This window comes from Bos grunniens, chromosome 28 (genome assembly GCF_055505025.1).
Source record: "Bos grunniens cultivar Pamir isolate PY7600 chromosome 28, Bosgru_T2T1.0, whole genome shotgun sequence".
NCBI classification, from domain to species: Eukaryota; Metazoa; Chordata; class Mammalia; order Artiodactyla; family Bovidae; genus Bos; species Bos grunniens.
Genome location: NC_141192.1, coordinates 20610569 through 20630447, shown reverse-complemented (window position 1 = coordinate 20630447; position 19879 = coordinate 20610569). Strand labels below are relative to the sequence as shown.

Sequence of the window (19879 nt, the reverse complement as noted above, 5' to 3'; positions counted from 1 at the left end):
TACCACCTCAAGCCTCCTATTAGACAATCTAGTGCGTGCTGGAGGGAGGGACCAGAGACTGGGGGCGAAGTTTAATCATTGAACTGAGCAGCCCACAAGTATTTAATCTGTAGCACCTAGTTCCCCGGAAGCCTCCAGGCTGGACTGGAAGTGGGCAGCTCTCCAGAGACGTGGGAGTAACACGGCACGGAAACCTCTGCTCACCTCAGGAGAAACCATACTTGGAGAAAATGTTTGCGGTACACTTGATGGCGTTTTACTTCACCAAGCTGAAGGAGGACCAGATCAAGAAGGTAAGCACTCTCAGAGCTGAGAGACACCTGGTTCTGTCTTCCCTGATAAACTGGCCCCTACGTGTAAAAAGATTTAAGAGAGCTTATTAGAGTAGGCACAAGGGACACAGGAGTGGTTAAAAAAAAAAAAAAAAAAAACTCACAGAAGGGGACAAAGAGGTAAATCTCCCACCAGCTGTACATTGCATAGTGTCCTGAGCCTTCAGTTTCACTCAAAAATTCCTGGCAGACACCAGACGGGAAGGGGATGAGGAGAAAGTCTGTAGAAAGCCTGGAGATGATTGTGTTTGATGTGAGAGATGTTTAGGAGGGAGGGATACAAAGGAGAATCATTTTGTTTTGTTTTTTTAAAGACTTTGAGAACTTTAGAAGTAATTCACGTGATTCTTCACGTGCTTGAAAAGATATAAATGCAAACACCAAAAGGGGTGTGAGATTCCACGTATAGTAATCAAAATATAAATTATTGGTATGTGCTGTTTGCCAGGGGTGTGTGTGCTGTTAATGATGTGCATTATTTTGCCACTTTGCCCAAGAAACCTATCTATGGAACTGATTCCAAGGTGGGCTGATTAAAAGTTGCCAAGGCTGGAGGCCAACAGCATTCTCTCTTGGCAGCCTGGAATGAGGCCAGCCTGCCACTCTAGCCATACCAATGGCAGGGCTCTGGGCACAAGAATCTAGAGACCAGAGGTCCTCCCAGCAGGTCAGTTCAGTTCTGTTGCTCAGTCGTGTCTGACTCTTTGCGACCCCATGAACTGCAGCATGCCAGGCTTCCCAATTCCCGACTTCCATCACCGACTTCTGGAGCTTGCTCAAACTCATGTCCATCAGGTTGGTGATGCCATTCAATCATCTCATCCTCTGTTTTCCTCTTCTCCTTCTGCCAGTAGGTTGGTTTAGCCAAGATTACCCAGGTATTTAAGGTGGAGTAGGGATTAAACCCAAGCTTCTGACTCCTCCTCCAGCATTCTTTCCATTGTGTCATGATGCTTCCTAGCCTTTCAAACTGGAAGGAAGGAAGCATGGCACCTTTGGGCAGCCCTCCTGCACTGGGTGGGATAACCTCCCTCCCTACATTCATTAGGGAGCTGACTTGCTTCTCCGGAAATATTGTAAATCAGTCAGAGTTAAGTTATCTGACTTTTCATTTATCAATTAGATTCATGGAGCCCTCTACTAGCTTAAGGAGGTGGAAAAGTGCTAAACAGCACTGCTTAAGAATTCATTTACTTCTTAATCAAGATGCAAGCTGCATGGTGTCTCTCCAGCCCCCAAGGGGAGCCTTTGCAACCTCTATACCTCCAATTCTAGCAAATGAGTTTCATTTCCTTGGGCCCCGTTGTGGTGGTTAACCTTTAGTCACACCCTGGAATCAGGCTGGACGTGTTTGTCCACCAGCACAGGTGCAGGCCCAGGAGGCAAGGTACGCAGCCTCCAACAATCTATTCTCGGTCCTTCTGGGAGGAGGATCGGTGTTTGTCAAGGCCTGGAGGTGACCCCTCTCTCTCTGGGGAGAAAGTTAAGAGTGAGGTGAGCAAGGATATTCAGGAACATTTTCCAGCCACCTGGAGTGAGTGGGCCAGCAGGTGTCTGGCATAGCAAGGTTTTATGAGCTGCCTGGATGAGTCACAGGTTTAGAGAAAGAACAACTCATTCAGCCTCCTCATGGTGACAATACATCTGGTCAAAAGGCACAGGCTCGTTCTCCCTCCTGGTCAAGCAGCCAGTCCCCTCCAGAGTTTCTGTGCTTCCTTCCTTGAGAGTTGTCAAGATCCTGGGCCCTACTTGCCCACAAGTGTTAGTATTCAAAACCTGGGACGATTTTTGAAACCTGCTTATACCAACATTAAAATGAAAATAAAACAGAAAGGAAGAATAAAGGGAAAGAGAGAGGGAAGATAAGAAGAGAGAGGAGAAACCACTCTTACAGCTGCTTTTCCAATTCCATGCATTGACATTATTTGACCTAGGGATAGCATTGAGCTGAGTTTGGTCACTGACCTGTAGATTGTACATTCATAAAAGAGAGGACTGGCTAGGGTTTTCTATGTGTACTTTTTACAGTTTAGTAAGTCAACATTGCAAAAAGTAGAGATGTTACCTTTAGTCCCATCCTTCTCATAAACACTGTCATATTTGCCATGTGGAAGACTTTGTAGTCTTTTTTCACAGTGGATGTTTTTATAGTTATATGGTGCATATTGTTCTGGATCTGTGTCCTTCACTTACTGTTATATCGTAACCATGTATATAGATTTCTCCATAATTATCATTTTAAGACCTTTCTAATATTCTGTTCAGGCTTTCCTGGTGGCTCAATGGTAAAGAATCCACCTGCCACGATTAAAAAATAAATAAAATTTTAAAAAGAGAATCCATCTCCCAATGCAGGAGATGTGGGTTCAATTCTGGGTCAGAAAGATCCCCTGGAGAAGGATATGGCAACCCACTCCAATATTCTTGCCCAGAAAATTCCTTGGATAGAGGAGCCATTGGGCTACAGTTCATGGGGTTGCAAAAGAGTCTTAGTGACTAAATAATAACAATATTCAATCAAGTTGGATATGCCATAATTTAAACTTCCCCATCTTTTTGGACATTCAGCTACTTTCACAAACACTTTTTGCCAATTAAAGTATTGCTATGTTAAACACAGGCATGCATTTAATTTTCTCCATATTTGGGATTGTTTCCTAAGGGTAGGTTTCCAGAAGTGAAATCACTGGGTCCAAGAGTTGAACCATTTTATGACTCTAGCTTCATAATATGGGACCTTTGGACTAAGTGATCTGTAAAGTCCCTTCCAGCTCCCACATTCTGTAATTCAGCAGCTTTGAGCTTACATTTTTGAATTTGCTCTTTGTATGTTAAATGTGCTACTTGTTGGTTCTTTTGTTTAGAAAATATCTCATGTCGTATGATTTGTGAGTCACTCCAAGAGTAGGCTTGGAGTGACTCACAAGTGAGTGACTCACTTGAGTAGGCCCTCAGGTACCTTCTTTGGTGCCTGCAATGTGTGTTCCTGGTTATACAGTCCTCAAATCACCTGTTTGGGTTTAAAATATAGCATTGTTGTCCCAACATAGGTTTCATTCTTCTTTTCTAGCTACTTTACCAGGTGTTGTGGAAGATAAAAAATATATATACAAAACAAGAAAGCCATACCAGTTGACATTTTTTTTGGACATAACTTTAACTTATTGAAACAGCAGGAGTAGTAACCCCAAGTCCTGAATGACTCTTTTAAACATCAGCTGGCAAATGACTCCAAAGGGTCTCAAAACCATTCCTTACTTACAAAGGATGATGCTATGGGAATGCCTAGAGAAGCTCATTATACTCTGGGGATGGGAAGAAATGAGCAGTAGGTTCAGGGCCACTGTCTGAAGGGCCTTGGGGTGGTAAAAGAGCAAGTTTAGTTCCTGAGGGGCACATCTCACCCTTCTCTGAGCCCCAATTACTTGGGTCATGTCCTTTCTGTCGGCTGTCTCCTTGTCTGTTGCTGTGCCAACCAATTAGTCATAAACAGACTCCGAGCGAACAGAAAGCCCTTAATGAAGCATGACCTGGTTCCATCCTATCTCCTCAAATATGCTGACAGCCCAATTGTCCTCTTTTGTTAATGGCTCTCTGATGGTCTTCTGGCCTCTTTCTGGCCCCCAGGCTCCCAAAAGCCATGGACCACTTCACTGGCTTAGGACTCCATATTGGCTCTGGACTGAACTGAGATGCCTGCCCTCTAGGCTTGGCTGAAGGCTGGGTACCTGTCTTATGATAAAGGTCATGTGACTCCTGGCTTTGGTATAATTTGTCTGTTGGACTCATGGGTCCTGCACAAAGCTGTGAAGCAAAACCAGGCCATTGGAGTGAGGAACATGGAGGAATTAGAATCCCAGTGCTGCCCCTGACATACAGCTCTCCTAATGGCTCTGAGCCTTGGAGTCCCCATCTCTCAATTAGGAGCCATCATTTTGGCCTTACCTGGCTGCCTCAAGGGGCTTCCCTGGTGGCTCAGATGGTAAAGAATCTGCCCACAATGCAAGAGACTCAAATGGATATCTTGGAGATTAGATGAGGTATCACACACAAAAGCATTTTTCAGACTGCAACCAATGTTCTTAGCCTTAGGGGAAAGTGTGGGGAAGCAATTCCTACAGGAATGTGCCCAGATTAAGCCTTCTTGTGACTTGGATGAATAGCAAGGCTGTTCAGTATATAAAGCAGGGTGGCACTACAAGGCGCCTGTCCCACTGTCCCTTCTGATTCTCCAACCCAGCGAGTCCTGGGAGTCCAAGCCACACCACCGAGTGACTCGTGTTAGCATGGGGAGGCAGGTAGTAAGATGTGACTCCTACCTTAAAATGGACTGTGTACAGCAAGAATAATTTTTATCTTTCCTCCATTGGGGTGTTTGTCCTTTGTCCCAATTTTCTGATTATGTGAGTGACATCCACTCATTTCTAATAGCAATTTGAGCTGGCTTTAAAAATTAAACTTCATCTTAGTTAAAACAACCTCAGTTAAAAAGGAAATTTAAAGCACTGGACTTCAGAGATTGTGACTTCCCTGGTGGCTCAGAGGGTAAAGCGTCTGCCTACAATGCAGGAGACCTGGGTTCGACCCCTGGGATGGGAAGATTCCCAAGAGAAGGAAATGGCAACCCACTCCAGTATTCTTGCCTGGAAAATCCCATGGATGGAGAAACCTGGTAGGCTACAATCCATGGGGTCGCAAAGAGTCGGACACGACTGAGCAACTTCACTTTCAGAGATTGTACTTGGAAACTGAATTTGGCTTTGAGCTTCCTAGCAGCCCATAAACAAGGGGAGACATGTGAATAGCTATTATTATCACTGCATAAAAGAAAGCTTCCTTGTTTTGGAATTTGAGGTTCACTCTATAAGCTAGTCTCTTCCAGTGGAGAGCCAATGGGAAAATGGTGAGGACCTTGAACTAGGAATTAGAAATCGAGTCCTTGTTTTTGCCCCTCTATTGTCCCATCAGAAAAGTGGGGGAACCATTTTTTCCTCAGGGCTTGTCCTTCAGAAGAAGAAGTCCCTACCCCTCACCCCTCAGTTTTCCATTCAATTCTGTTCTAAGCTCAGCGAGGGGTCAGGCAAGGGACCTTTGGGGATCCATATCAAGAAGCTGTCCCAGGGACTTCCCTGGTGGTCCAGTGGTTGAGAGTCTGCCTGCTGATGCGGGGGACATGGGTTCAGTTCCTGCTTCGGGGGGATCCCACATGCTGTGTGGCAGCTGAGCCCACGAGCAACAGCTACTCAGCCTAGAGCCTGTGCTCCTGGGGAGAAGCCATCACAGTGAAAAACCTGCACGCCACAGCTGGAGAGTGACCCCTGCTCTCCGCAACTGGAGAAAGCCCGTGCACAGCAACGAAGACTTGGCAGAGCCAAAAATAAATAAATAAATTTTAAAAAGAAAAAAAAAAAAAAAGAAGAAGCTGTCCTGAGTCAGGAATGCAGCTTTCTGCCTGGAGTGGGAATTAATAGCCTTGAATGGAGGGCAGGTGCCCCCAGCAGCCAACCCTGATCACTCTGCACTCTGTTCCAGGTGGACAGGTTCCTGTACCACATGCGCCTCTCCGATGAGACCCTTTTGGACATCATGGCTCGGTTCCAGGCAGAAATGCAGAAGGGCCTGGGGAAGGACACCAACCCCACAGCCTCGGTGAAGATGCTGCCCACCTTCGTCAGGGCCATTCCAGACGGCTCGGGTGAGTGAGGCTGGGGGCGGCCAGGGACACTGCTCCTCCTGGCTCCCTTTTGGCTGATGGGTACCTGAAGTTGTCTCCTGTTTCCTGGCTTACCTCTCCAAGCCCTCTCTCCACATTCCCCCCTCCCACCTTCCCGACTCCAGTAATGTTCCATATCAAAAGTTTGGAGCCAAAGTTCCAATACATCTTGCTTTCTCCCTGCCTGCCTTGGCCCTACACATTCTGTTCCCTCTCCTGCTGGAGCATCCCAACACTCTTCCCCTTATGAACACCAACCTGGCCTTCCCACCTGAGTGTAGAGATCACTGACCACCTGGGAAGCAACCCATGCTGGGTTAGGCGCTTGTCACCCTGCTGTGTATGCGAGTCTCGCCACGGGACCAATGCGACCTGAGGGCAGAGTCTGCATCTTCTTCAAACAGTGCTTTGGTGCTGCATAGTCCTGGATGCAGACTAGGCCTGAAATGTTTGCAGAACGGATAGTAAATGGCATTTCACTCCTAAGTACCTAGGTTCTGGGCTACAGATAGCAAGTAGTGGAAGACAGAATAGTGGAAAAAATACTAAATGGTAATTGAAGAAACCTGAGTTCTAGGCCCAGATCTGTCATTGATCACTGACCTTTGGCAAAATGTTTAGCTTTGATTTTTCTATCTGTAAAATGTGTTCTCTCTTGGTGCTATAATAAGTTAGCACACACTTAGTAGCTCTAAACAACACACATTTATTCTCTTGCAGCCCCAGAGGTCAGAAGTCTGAGATGGGTCTATAATCAAGGGCTATCATCAAGATGTGGCTGAGCTGCATTCCTTGCGGAGGCTTTAGGGAAGAGTCTCTCTGTTTCCTCGCATTTCCCAGCTTTTCCTATGTTCACTGGCTCATGCACTTCCCATCTTCAAGCCCCAGTGTAGCATCTTCAGATCTCTGACTCTGACCCTTCTGCCTCCCTCTTGCATACTTTAAAACCCTGTGATTACATTAGGCCAACTGATGAACAGTTTTGATTCTATCAGCAACCTTCGTTCCTTCTTATCACAGAACTTAATATATTCATAGGACCCATGATCAGGATGTAAACATCTTGTGGGAACTATTATTTTGCCATCAAACTGCTCTACTCTCAGCCTCTGGGTAAAGCCATAGGAAGGAAAGAAATTGGTATCTACTACACACCTCCTGTGGTCATGGGATGCTAGGGACTCGCTGTCTCATACAATCCCCATAGGAACCCCATGGTGGAGCTCTTATCCCCAACTCAGATGAGAGCAATGAGGGCCAAGGGGTTCCCCCCAATGTCAGAGTCTCAGTGCTCCAACCAAGCTCCAGCAGGGGCTTTGGGGCTTTCGAGGGAGCAAGGACTAAAGTTTAGGGAGCTCTCGGGGATGTTTGATTGGATTAGCAGGGCTCTGGGCCCCTCTGGGAGAACACATAGGCCAAAGTTGCTTGACTCTGCCATGTGAGAGGCTCCTGGGAACTGTGATGGGAAAGACCCGTTCCCTCGCTGGTGGGGGTTGTGCGGCATGGGCACTGTACCATGTGGAGAAACACAAGCTCTGAAGAGAGACAGTCCTGCTTTGAAATCTCTGCTGAGTTCTGACACTGCTCTTTGAGAATGCTGAGAAGACTGTGGTCCTTGATGGGTCCTCTGGGGCCATTCAGAGAAGCACCTGGTCATAAGGTATGTGTGTGTTCGGAGCACCAGCTCAGAGTCCTCCTGGCTTCCAGTGCTTTGTCTCTTCTTGTGGAGGTGTGTCCCCAGAAGCAAGGGAAAGTGGCCTTCAATGGTCTGGAGGCTGCTGGCTGCTTCAGGAAGGTTTGGAAGTGAAACTGACCAAGTTTTAGAAATTACCTCCTCATCAGGCCAGGAGATGCCACCTCCTGTCTTCATGGTCTCCTCAGAGCCTCTCACTAACACAATCGGTCTCACCAGGGATTCTGCAGCAGTGAGGTCCCTGGGCCCAGAGTCCTTATGGAGCCATATGCCTTTGTAAAGTCCCAGAACCACTGTACCCCTGTTCTCATTAGTAAAAGAGATGTGGCCAGTTTGTCCACCAACTTGTAGGTTTGGTAGCATCAGATGAGGTCATGTACAAGGAATGCTCGAAACTCTCCAAGATGTCCCAAGTGCTATGGAGCTCCTGTGAGCTCCTGATCTGATTTTAGGATTATTTCCTAATCTCTTGGGGCCTCCATTTCTGAAATGTGTGCAGTTTCCAGAAGAAATCCTTCAGAGCTGGCCCACTCTCTAGTTTCCCCTCCTCCATCTGCACCTGCCTGAGGCGGGTAAGCTGATAGAGCCTTAGTTACCTCCCAGCTGTCAGTCGGGGAGCTGCACTTGACTGTTCTTACAAGAGCCTTAAAAGCATGGTTGTGATTTGTGCCTTCTTCTCCACCAGTCACAAGGGAAGGGGGGCAGGAAGTGCCCATCTTGTGATTTGAATGTGTCAGTGATTCTTTAGGCCCCTCTCCAGTGGCCTCTCTTCTTGACCTCTGCCTCCAGGCAGCCTCCTAGGTTGCCTGGAGGCTAAGCCTTGTGGGTGAGACCAGCCGCCTCTGTGTTATCAGCTGATGGCCCCAGACGTCTGCACTGGGGCAAAGGTTCCACACTTGCCTAAGCTCCTGGGGGACTTCCCAGGTAGCTCAGACGGTTAAGTGTCTGCCTACAACGCGGGAGACCTGGGTTCGATCCCTGGGTTAGGAAGATCCCCTGGAGAAGAAAATGGTAGCCCAGTCCTGTACTCTTGCCTGGAAAATCCCATGGATGGAGGAGCCAGGTAGGCTACAGTCCATGGGGTCACAAAGAGTCAGACACAACTGAGCGACTTCACTTTCACTTCAATGGGTAATTCCTAAATATACCGTTTCCCAGGCTTCTCCCCTTGGAGATCGTGAATCTCCAGAAATCTACTCGTTCAGTCCCTGTGCACCTTTGGGAGATGCTGCACTAGAGAGTGGAGAAGGAAGAGGGGCACAAGCCAGACATAGCACAAGCCAGGGCAGGAAAGCCCAATGTCTATGGTTTCAGTGTACCATGCGGCCACCTTGGCTACCAGCTGATCTCTGATGTGCAGGACACTTCCATTTCTGTTTTTACTAGCAATTTCCCTCTGTGTTTTATTTCACATTTTACAAGGAATGAATCCGAATGGCCAGCTGGTCCCTTAGATTCAGGCAGCTGTGTCTAGGGTCACATGGTACCAAAAAAAGGCCATTTGGGTGACCAGATTGGTGTGCATGGAGTTTCATTTATACATGCCTTGGGTATATGTCATGAAGTATGCCTGGTCATGTGCAGCCAGTTTTCCAGCACAGTTAATTTTGTACAAAGACTTGTTGGTTCAAGGGTCTGCACACATGAGCTCTCATCCCGTATCTGTGGCTGATGCTAAAGACACTGGCAGGGTCCTAGGCAGGAATTCTGGCTGGCTGGATGCTGATGACTGAGTTGAAGTCATCAGGGTGGGCCACCCCACCCCAACACGTGTGTCATTTCTGCCATCTTATTAATAGCATCTGTCTTATACTGGGCTAGGTCATGTTACATTTTCTCCTTTTGGAATGACTCTGGCCCAAAATATTAAGCATCCTTGGCTCCTTAAGGGCCAGGATTAGGTGTTTGTCTCCCTTCCCTCCTAGAGTATTTTCTCTGTCCGTGAGACTGAGGCTTGTATGAAGCTGGTTTCTCTTGCCTGAAATCCTCCTGTCTTTTCTGCCTTATTTGCGTTTTGTGGAGTATCAACTCTCCCTTCCTGGTTGTGGTGGTTGTGGTGTGCCAGAATAAGCTCCATCCTCGAGGCTCGTTTCTTTCTTTCTTTTTTAATTTCTGGTTGTGCTGGGTCTTTTTGCTGCCTGCAGGCTTTCTCTAGTTGCGGTGTGCGGGCTTCTCATTGCAGCATCTTCCCCTGATGCGGAGCACAGGCTCTGTATGATGGGCTTCGGTAGGCTTCTCATTGCAGCAGTTTCCCCTGATGCGGAGCACAGGCTCTGTATGATGGGCTTCGGTAGGCTTCTCATTGCAGCAGTTTCCCCTGATGCGGAGCACAGGCTCTGTATGATGGGCTTCGGTAGGCTTCTCATTGCAGCAGTTTCCCCTGATGCGGAGCACAGGCTCTGTATGATGGGCTTCGGTAGGCTTCTCATTGCAGCAGTTTCCCCTGATGCGGAGCACAGGCTCTGTATGATGGGCTTCGGTAGGCTTCTCATTGCAGCAGTTTCCCCTGATGCGGAGCACAGGCTCTGTATGATGGGCTTCGGTAGGCTTCTCATTGCAGCAGTTTCCCCTGATGCGGAGCACAGGCTCTGTATGATGGGCTTCGGTAGTTACAGTGCGTGGGCTCAGTAGTGGTGCGTGGCCTTAGTCGCTCTGCAGCATGTGGAATCTTCCCAGACCAGGGATTGAACCCGTGTCCCTTGCATCAGCAGGCGGATTCTTATCCACTGTACCACCAGAGAAGTCTCTCAAGGCACATTTCTATTACCGCCTGCCAAAAGTGCATTCACATTTCCCCTCTCCCAGTGAACACATTTATTCCCAGTGGGCACGGCTGAGGCGCCAGAGGCAGGCAGACTTGGGTCACACCCCAACTTTGCCCTTCACTGGGAGGGTGCAAATCAACAGTCACACTTCTAGAATCTTGGCACACGGGCATACCTGGCTTGTGGGGGTGTGAGAGTTCGTATTTATCACAGTCCAACTTCTAATGCAGAGCTTGTGTATAGCAGACTCTCAGTAAATGATAACTTTTGGGGGTTTATATTTTTCATAGAAAATGGGGAATTTCTCTCCCTGGATCTTGGAGGATCCAAGTTTCGAGTCTTGAAGGTACAAGTCTCTGAAGAGGGGAAACGAAATGTCCAGATGGAGAGTCAGTTTTACCCAACACCCAATGAAATCATCCGAGGCAATGGCACAGAGGTACCAAGGCCGGGGGCTCTGTGAAGGTGGTCCTTGGTACCAAGTTTCTGGATGACCTTAGCCCTGTGTGTTATGCTTTCTCTTCCCTGCAGCTGTTTGAATATGTAGCTGACTGTCTGGCAGATTTCATGAAGACCAAAGAACTGATGCAGAAGAAATTACCTCTTGGCCTAACCTTTTCCTTTCCCTGCAAACAGACTAAATTAGAAGAGGTAAGACTGGTGCAAGGGAGGGAATAAGCTGTGTAGGATTTGGGTTTGGGGCTGGAGAATGTGGCATGTGCGGGGGTCAGGCTGGGAACAGGAAAGATCAGCAGGAGTTTTCTTGTTTGTTTTTTCTTTGTTTTTAAACAGTGAGGCAGAGAATATGGTACCACGGCTGCCCTGAGTTTACATTTACCCTGGACGCAGCACAAGGAATGAAATGGTTTCACCACCAAGCTCAGTGGTTCTCAGACCTTGGTTTAGTCAGAACCCCTGGTGGGCTTGTTAAACACAGATTGCTGGGCCCCATGCAGGAGTTTCTTAACCAATGGAGCCTTAGATTTGTATTTTTAATATTCACTGGGTGGTATGGATGTTGTTGGTCTGGCGACCACACTCGGAAGCACTGACACAGTTAACTAGAATAAGAAGGGGAAGGCTGGGGGAGTCTCCCTCTACAGTGAACCCTTAGGAGGAGGGCTGAGGTGGGGTCCCTGGAGTGACAGTGTTACTGAGCAGACCTGGTGTCTGGGATGTACTCTTAGCTGTGCAATTAGCCAGCTGGGCACTCGGGTAATCCACCTCTCTGTGCCTCAGATTATCAGTTTGTAAATGGGGAGAAGGTAAACCTGATCTTACGTGAATCTGTGAAAATAAATAAGGGGCCATATAACAGGACAGGGAGCTTTCTGGGGCCAGGAGGCTATTGTCTTGAGTCAGGTCTCCTGCCTGGGGTGATGGTCCCTGAACTCTTGCTGCCCAGACAGGTCATGGCACCCAGCTCACAGCCAATCCATGGACCCACCTTGACTTGGGATGTGTTTGATGTTGTTGCCTTGAGACGTTTATTGATTATGGGATAGTGGAAAGGGAGTGGGTTTTCACATTTAATAGACCTGGCTTTGAATCATGGCTCAGGACCTGTTGTGTCCCCTCGGCAAGTTACTTAACTTCTTGGGTCCCTTGTTTTCTTATCTGTAAAACAGGGATACTGTCTACTCGCTGGGCTGAGGTGAAGCTTAGACAAAGCTTCTGTAATGTGCTGAGCACTGCGCCTGGTGCATCAATGGTAGCTTCAGTTTTAATGAATGTCCCCATACAACTTGTCTCTTCATGCTTTTGTACCTTGTCCCTCAACTGAACAGATATTTCTGGAGGGCAGGCACTATTTTATATTGTTCTTCCTGTCCATTTCTAGGGTTTCAAGCGCAGTGTCTTATATTTAATAGCTGCTTGATAACTATCTGACAATTGAAAGGTGTAATCAATCTTTTACCGGGTTCCATTGAATGGGAATTTACCATTATCTATCTATACAGGATATGGGCTAAGGTTTACTGATTAGTTATTTTCTAAAGAAAGAATTGGTGGGGGGTGGAAATAGTGTAAAGGTTTCAGGAAAGTTAGAAGAGGCCAGGTGGAGCTTTGCTTGTCTTTGCAAGTTTAAAGGACAGAGTTCCCCCAAGTCAGTAGGGGCAGTGGGGGGAGTCAGGAAATCAGGCCTCAATTCTCCAGATAGTTAAACACCTCTTATTTGAGCTTAGGAACAGAGACCTTAAGAAGAAGGAAGGTTATGATAATGATGATAGACTACACCTCAGATTTTTACACTTGTGCTGTGTTGAACCCTCCATGTGTATAACCTCATTAAAATCCCAAAGCAATCGTATGAGGCAGATAAAATTATTTCAATTTTATATTTGAAGAAACTGCAGTTCAGAGAGGTTAAGAGACTTATCCAAGGCCACACAGCCAAGAATTGCTCAGCCCAAGCTCACAAACTCTCTGACCACACTGATTTTCCAAAAAGACAGAGCTCTAGAATGTTGTTTAAAATGCCACCAGGCGACTCCCTGGTGATCCAGTGGTTTATTCTCTCTGCTCCCAGTGTAGGGGGGTGCAGGCTTGATCAGTGGTCAGAGAACTAAGATTTTTACATGCTGTGCAGCATGCCACACACCCCCCGCCCAGAAGTAAGTAAATACAGTTGTTTTTAAAAAAATACCAACAGGTGCCTGAAAGCATTTTGACCCATTTTGTGTTGCATCCCAAGGAGAGTTTTCGGATGACATTTAAACTAGGAAAGGGTGGCTTGATTATATCAAGTAAAGGTGCAAATGTTTCTCTTCCAAGTCTAGTTGAATTACTTGCATTTTATAAAATTTCCTCCCAGGTTGCCTTTCAGAGAAGTCTAAAGCAGAAAAGTTTCAGTCATAAGGAAATGCATTAGTAATAACAACCAAGAGTGGGCATAGCTGTTTAACCATGATTTTGCTGCATGTAAATTTGTGACATGAAAATAAGGGCTTTGGAGAAGGTGCAGTCTGATCAACCATGTAGGTACAGAAGGAGGTGGGAAAGGGAAGACTTCATGAGGGGGTGTGACTGAGGAGGATTCTTTGTGACACTAAAAAACGATTAAAGAAGATCAGGGCATTGGACTTAAAGGACAAGGTCATTTTGTTGTTGTTTTGTTTGTTTAAATGAGGAAACAGAAAAGTCTTAATCAAAGAAAAATTTCTGTGTGTGTATGTGTGTTTCTGATGATAAAATGGCAATATTTCTTAAAGGTAGGGGGGGAAAGAGAGAGAAAAGAAGGTCGGAATTGAAAACTTTAAAGAAGAAAATAGAAATCTCCTCTAATCCCAACCTTCAGAGATAGCCACTACTAGAATTATTGGGTTTTCCTTGCAGTCATGAAAGTGTTAGTCACTCCGTCGTGTCTGACTCTTTGGGATCCCATGGACTATAGCCTGTTAGCCTCCTCTGTCCATGGAAATATCCAGGCAAGAATACTGGAGTGGGTAACCATTCCCGTCTCCAGGGGATCTTCCTCAACCAGAGACTGAGCCTGGGCTTCCTGAATTGCAGGCAGATTCTTTTCTGTCTGAGCCCCTTGCAATTGTATCTATATTGAATACTGGTGCTATGCTGTATGTACAGCTTTTTTTTCCCACTTAACACTATGTCACATGCATTTATTCCCCACTCCGCCATATATCTCCCCTTAACAGGTCCCACATTGTCCCTGGCATCCTTTTTGAGGGGATACCACCAAACAATCTCTCACTCCTCTGTCCAGCGGGGCAGGAGTTACCATAGCCCAAGAGGGCAGAAGTTAGGGGGAGCTACCACTAGGTAGCGCTGTGGTGCAGGGAAAAAAACCTGATCTCTGAAGTGGGGGTGGGGGGTTAGAGGGGTGTGGGGGAGGGGGTTAGTTTCAGAAACCTGCATACCAATTGGGCTGTCTCCTTCACTGACTACGAGACTTGGAGCATCTTCCTTCTTTTCTGAAGCTTGTCTGCTTTATTCATAAGCTGAGGGGGTGGGGCTAGTCAGGGAGTTTGTAAGTTTGGGCTCAACTCCTCTCCACTAGGTAACCTTGGGCATTTTTTAATCTGCAAGTTCTCCTTCAGTCTGAAAAATCCTGTGATTATTTGCTATGTTAGACATGAAACTCTTTGAGAAATACCACTTGTAAGCAGATAATTGATAATGCATATTGAGATCCATTTTTCCAAGTTGGAATTAAGTCCCCAGAAGAGTCTTACAAGGTAACACGTTGGTTCTGTTTGTGGACCTGGCAAACTAGACATTCTGCACACATCATGTGTCTGCCACATTCCGGGCACTTCCATCAGAACACTCCTGTGGCAGGGAGGTGATGTTTCCATTTCCAGATGAGTAAACTGAGGCTCAGGGAGGTTAAATTATTTGAACAGTGTATTGTGACCCCAAGCATTCTGACTCTGCAGCCATTGTTCTTTCTGCCCCTGTGTATAATATTTTAAACTGCTCAGATGAGAGTAATACACATGTCAAAATTATTAGAAAAGGCCTCTAAGGAAATGAAAGAATTGGTGTGACTCAACTTAAACAGAAGGCTACAGAGGACCCACTGTAGTAAGCATGAAATTTCTGCAGCTCATTTTCAGAACTGCGTGCCTTCTTTATTTTGTCTGGATCTAATATCTTCCCCCAGGGTATCCTGCTTTCATGGACGAAGAAGTTTAAGGCGAGGGGAGTTCAGGGCACAGACGTAGTGAGCTCTCTGACGAATGCTATGAAAAGACACCAGGTAAGGAACCCATCTGAGTGTGGGGAGCTCCCCTAGTTCTGGCCCTTATCTCTTGTGGGGGTGGGGAAGGGTTGTCTTCTGCCGTGTCTGCCCTCGAAGGAGAATCAGAGAGGGACTTGATCTTAAGAAAGTTCTCACTGTAGCACAGATGTGGCCAATTTGGATAAACCCTCCTGTGGGCCTGGTATGTGGCAGTTACTGTTGAAGGGTGACCCAATACTTCCCTGGGACCTCCCCAGCTGCCACAGCCTCTTCAGGGGGTCTTGGTTAGACTTGATGCTGCGTGATGCTCCAGCCCTCACCTTTCCTCTCTGAAGCATGAAAGGTCATTTTCTTTCCTGTCTGGTTCTCTGTCCCATTTTCCGCACCCTACTCACTGAATATCTCTATTTGTTGGATACATTTTACAATAATTTAAAGAACTATTAAAGCAAGCCATGCTCCTGGCTGAGCTGAGTACACAAATTAACCCAGTTGACTTGTTACACTGACAATGTGAGAAATATTTTGAAGTATACCCTTCCAGTCTTTTTTCTCTTTAAAGTTGCTATCATAGTCTTTTGTATACTTTTTCTCTTATTGTTTTCATTTTGCTTTAAAATGCTCTCCCAAACATTGTGGAACCGTGGTGCAATAACCCTAGTTGACTTGATAGAACAGAAAACCCCTCGTGCTGCTCACGGAGAGGACTTGGCTGCGGCTGGTTAAAATGTCCCTGTGGGCGAGGACTTTGGTGTTTTCTCCTGGAGGCACCATTCCTCCTAGGATAAACATGATTCCTCAGCGTTCTTCAAACACTGGCTGGAGTCCTGGAGATCTGTCCCTCATGTTTTCATTGCTCAGAGGTCTTCACCCATGAAACAGGAGCATGGGTTTCATTCACTCTTTAGTCTCAATTGCTCTTTTTCTCCCCTGAACCTTAAACCTTGACAAAGTCCTTCTTTCTTTTTTTTAACAATTTAAATTTTTTCTAGAAGATTATATAACTTAATTTCAATATACGGTCATTAGAAGAAACAGAAACAATAGAGAGGAATAACAGTGTATACATCACCAAATTGGGCCGACAACCTACGTCCACACTTGAATGACACTGGGAAGTCCCAAGTAATAGCAATCTGGAGCCCCAGCTGGGAAAAGGGTCCAAGGTGGTGCATCCGCACCATGGGTGAGACTTCAAATCGCAGTTCTGCTTATAAGCAGGGGCTTCTGCTTATAATTCCAGCCTGCAAACTAATACTATTAACCGTTTTTCTCATGAAAATGCAGCTCTGGTTTTCCTTTAACTTTTACATGCTATTCATTTCAACTTGTGAATCTTAAGATTCCTTAGACCCTGGGGGACTAGTGAGGTCTCCAGGGGCTTAAGAAAGTCCAAGACCCACTCCTTTTCTTATCTAAAGTGCCACTTGACTTGCTGGTAACCACCAGTGTGCTTGCAAGCAGACATGTAGTTCTGCCAAGGTCGGAAGTCAGTCAGAGGCCTGCTCCCCTAATTTTGAATCTCGAACAAGACTACCTCCATTTTAATTTCCCTAACAGTTCTTTCCTGTTTTGCTAGTTCATCTTGAGTCACAGGTGTGTAGGATCTAGGGGTCAGCAGGAAAAGTCAGAACGTCTTGACTGAAGGCAGACAACGGCTGTGGGGCAAAGGCCTTTTTTCTTACAGGCAGGCCCAGAAGACAGGATCTAGTGATTCTCTCAGCCAGGCACCTTCGTTACTTTTGCTTCCCCTATGGGGAAAAATAAGGAAATAGTGCCTCTCTCCCACACACTGATGCCCTCTGGGACTTGTGTTCCAACAGGACTTAGATGTGGACATCCTGGCTTTGGTCAACGACACCGTGGGGACCATGATGACGTGTGCCTATGACGATCCCTACTGCGAAGTTGGTGTCATCATTGGTAACTCAATTTGCCTTGCTCTTTGGAGGTGGGTTGAAAGGGGCTGGTTTGGGGCTTAGTTTCAGGAAACTCTGAGTAAATTCTGTGGGAAGAGTATTGGTGGTTTCTACTTAGAAGAAGCAACATAGGGAGATAGAAAATTAATACACGCATTCATTCAACAAGTGTTTACTGAGTTACCATTGTGTGCTAGGCCTTGGGCTCTGTGTTGGATTCTCGATGGTGAGAGTCCCAAAGATTCCTGTACTCAGTGAAATTTTCAGTGCAGAGGTGGGTGAGAGACCAAAATGGCCTAAACAAATCACATTTCAGGTGGTTAGTGTGATGAGGAATATAAACCAGGGTGATGTGACTGAGAGGGAGGGCAGTGGGGTTGTGAGGTGAGACCTCACCGAGGGCTGACATTTGAGCAGTGACCTCCGTGATGAGCAGGAGGGAGCAAAGCAGAGATGGAGAGGAAGCAAATCCTGTGGCCTGTGAGAGGGGAATGAGTCTGGGCTGCTTGAGGAGCCCTAAAAGGCTGAATGGTTGTGAATCAAAGCGAGTGAGGCCACTCGGGTGAGAAAGAGTGGCTGGGACTGGGCAGATCAACTAGGACGTGGGACACAGTCCCTAGAAGGTCTTTGACTTTAAACCCACGGGAGAGAAGGCACTAGAGGACCTTGGATGGTGGATGGACAAGTGGGGTGTGCATTTTGGAAAAGCTCGTTTGGCTGCTGTGTAGAGAATCGACTACTGGGGCTAAGGCCAGCCAAGAGGCCACTGCATTCTGTGGCGCAGGACCAGGGGGGCCACAGCAAAGTGGGAGTGTCCGTGGGTGGTCTCAACACCTGAGCTGGAAGGGGGCCCTCCCGGAGGGGTCCATGAAAAGGGCTGTGTGGGGTCAGTAAGGCCAAATGGACTGGATTTATAGGCTATTCTCAAATGTCTCTTCAACCCTCCTATTCCTTTACTACTATTGGGGAAAGTTTTCTGACTTGTTTTTTCCTAATTTGCATCTCACTCTCCTCAGTCTGACTTTCCCAAAGAGTAGGATCTTTACATCTGGGGGTCTTGATTTGCCTTCCAGTTCCTGGAGCCCCACACCTCAGAATGGGCCTGGCGCTTGCCCCGCATGGCACCTGCCACGGTCGGCTGTGTCTGTCTTACTGACTGTCTGATAACCTGCTAAGTGGGTGCCAGTGTCTGTACTTTTCTGAGAAAAGCCTTTTCCGGATATTGTATTACAATCTGATTGCCTACGTCTCTTATTTCTCATGTTGCCTTTAAAATCCTGAGACTAAACATCAGCCAGGGAAAGATACTTAAAATTAAAACAATAATAACAACAACAACAAAAATAGCTTTACTGGGACTTCCCTGGTAATCCTGTGGCTAAGACCCCACATTTCCACTGCAGGGGGCACAGATTTGGCCCCTGGTTGGCCAACTAAGATCCCACATGCCACGTGTCACGGCCAAACAAAGACTACCTTTGAAGCATGGGGTTTGAAGCATAAAAACCCTCTCATTTAGGTAATAATAAGTGATTTTAGTGAATTTATAGAGTTTTGTAATCATCACCACAGTCCAGCTGGAACGCGTCCATCATCCCAATATATCTCAAACAGGTTGTACCTATCTGCAGCCACTCCTCACTACTCAAGTGTTTGAGGCATTTCCTTGGAGCGAATTTATGTTTGAATAATGCATGTTGCTCTCTTATGTGATAGCTCATCACTGTCAAAGATAAGGATGTAGCTTATGCTAGGAACAATTTGTGGCAAGCTATGAGTAAGGAATATTTTTAGTATCAAATAGAGAAGAGGCTAAGTGGCACAGGGAAAGGATTAAAAATATTAGTGAGTCGGTGAATTTTTAAAAACATGAGATTCAGTTTACTCATCGTCCTCTCGGTAAATGTGCTCAGTCAGCTTTCATACATATTCATCGGGACTTCTTCACAATTGACTCCATTCATAACAGCACACCATTAACACCCCGACAAGTGTGGACTTGACATGTCAGCTTCATTCCTCATGAACTCCCGGGCTTGCCAAAGCTGCTTCCCTCAGCAGGAACCAGCCCCGGGAGTGCATCAAAAGCACTTTGTGGCGCTTTCAGAGGACTCTCGGGCGGTTGAGGGCTTCCTCTGTCTTTGCCCAGCTGGGAGCCCTCGCGTCTGTCCGTTTTCTCTCTGCTCCCTCGTCCAGGTACCGGCACCAACGCGTGCTACATGGAGGACATGAGCAACATCGACCTGGTGGAGGGTGACGAGGGGAGGATGTGCGTCAACACCGAGTGGGGGGCCTTCGGGGACGACGGGGCCCTGGAGGACATCCGCACTGAGTTCGACCGGGAGCTGGACCTCGGCTCTCTTAACCCCGGGAAGCAGCTGTGAGTACCCTGTGCTGTAATCTGGGCATCGGCACCAGTGACTGTCCACTCACTCAGGTACGCTTCATACCTGGGAGACTCCTTAGCTGTCGCTTGTTCTCCATCACAGGGAGTTTAAGAGGCAAGGCGTGTATTGATATTTCAGTTTCACCAGATAGATGAGGAAAGGGAAGCCAAAGAAACTGAGTGACTTCTCCCAGGTCATATCCCTGATCAAATTCAATCCAGAGGCAGGGGAGAAACAGCTGTGAACCCGGTGACTCAAGTCCTGCCTTTTTGGCCCATTGGAATGAATGGTCACAGAGCAAATCAGTGCAGCCCGAGGAAGCACACATTCCTCATTTGTGTTTCAGGGCTCCCCTGCACCTCACTGTC

General features: G+C 46.9%; 1 protein-coding gene across 3 annotated transcripts in view; it reads left to right on the top strand.

The window, feature by feature from the left end:
- The window catches only part of LOC147342986 (hexokinase HKDC1), a 39698-nt gene continuing 19819 nt past the window's right edge, over positions 1–19879 (top strand). The window contains exons 1-7 of one of the 3 annotated variants that reach the window (XM_086382624.1): positions 1–293; positions 5865–6027; positions 10794–10942; positions 11035–11154; positions 15128–15223; positions 17029–17128; positions 19321–19504. In XM_086382624.1, the coding sequence (XP_086238750.1) occupies positions 231–293; positions 5865–6027; positions 10794–10942; positions 11035–11154; positions 15128–15223; positions 17029–17128; positions 19321–19504 (875 nt within the window). In that variant the 5' untranslated portion in view covers positions 1–230. Of the gene's footprint in view, positions 294–5864; positions 6028–10793; positions 10943–11034; positions 11155–15127; positions 15224–17028; positions 17129–19320; positions 19562–19879 lie in introns of those variants that run through there. The other 2 variants (XM_086382625.1, XM_086382626.1) reach the window with 2 other exon arrangements.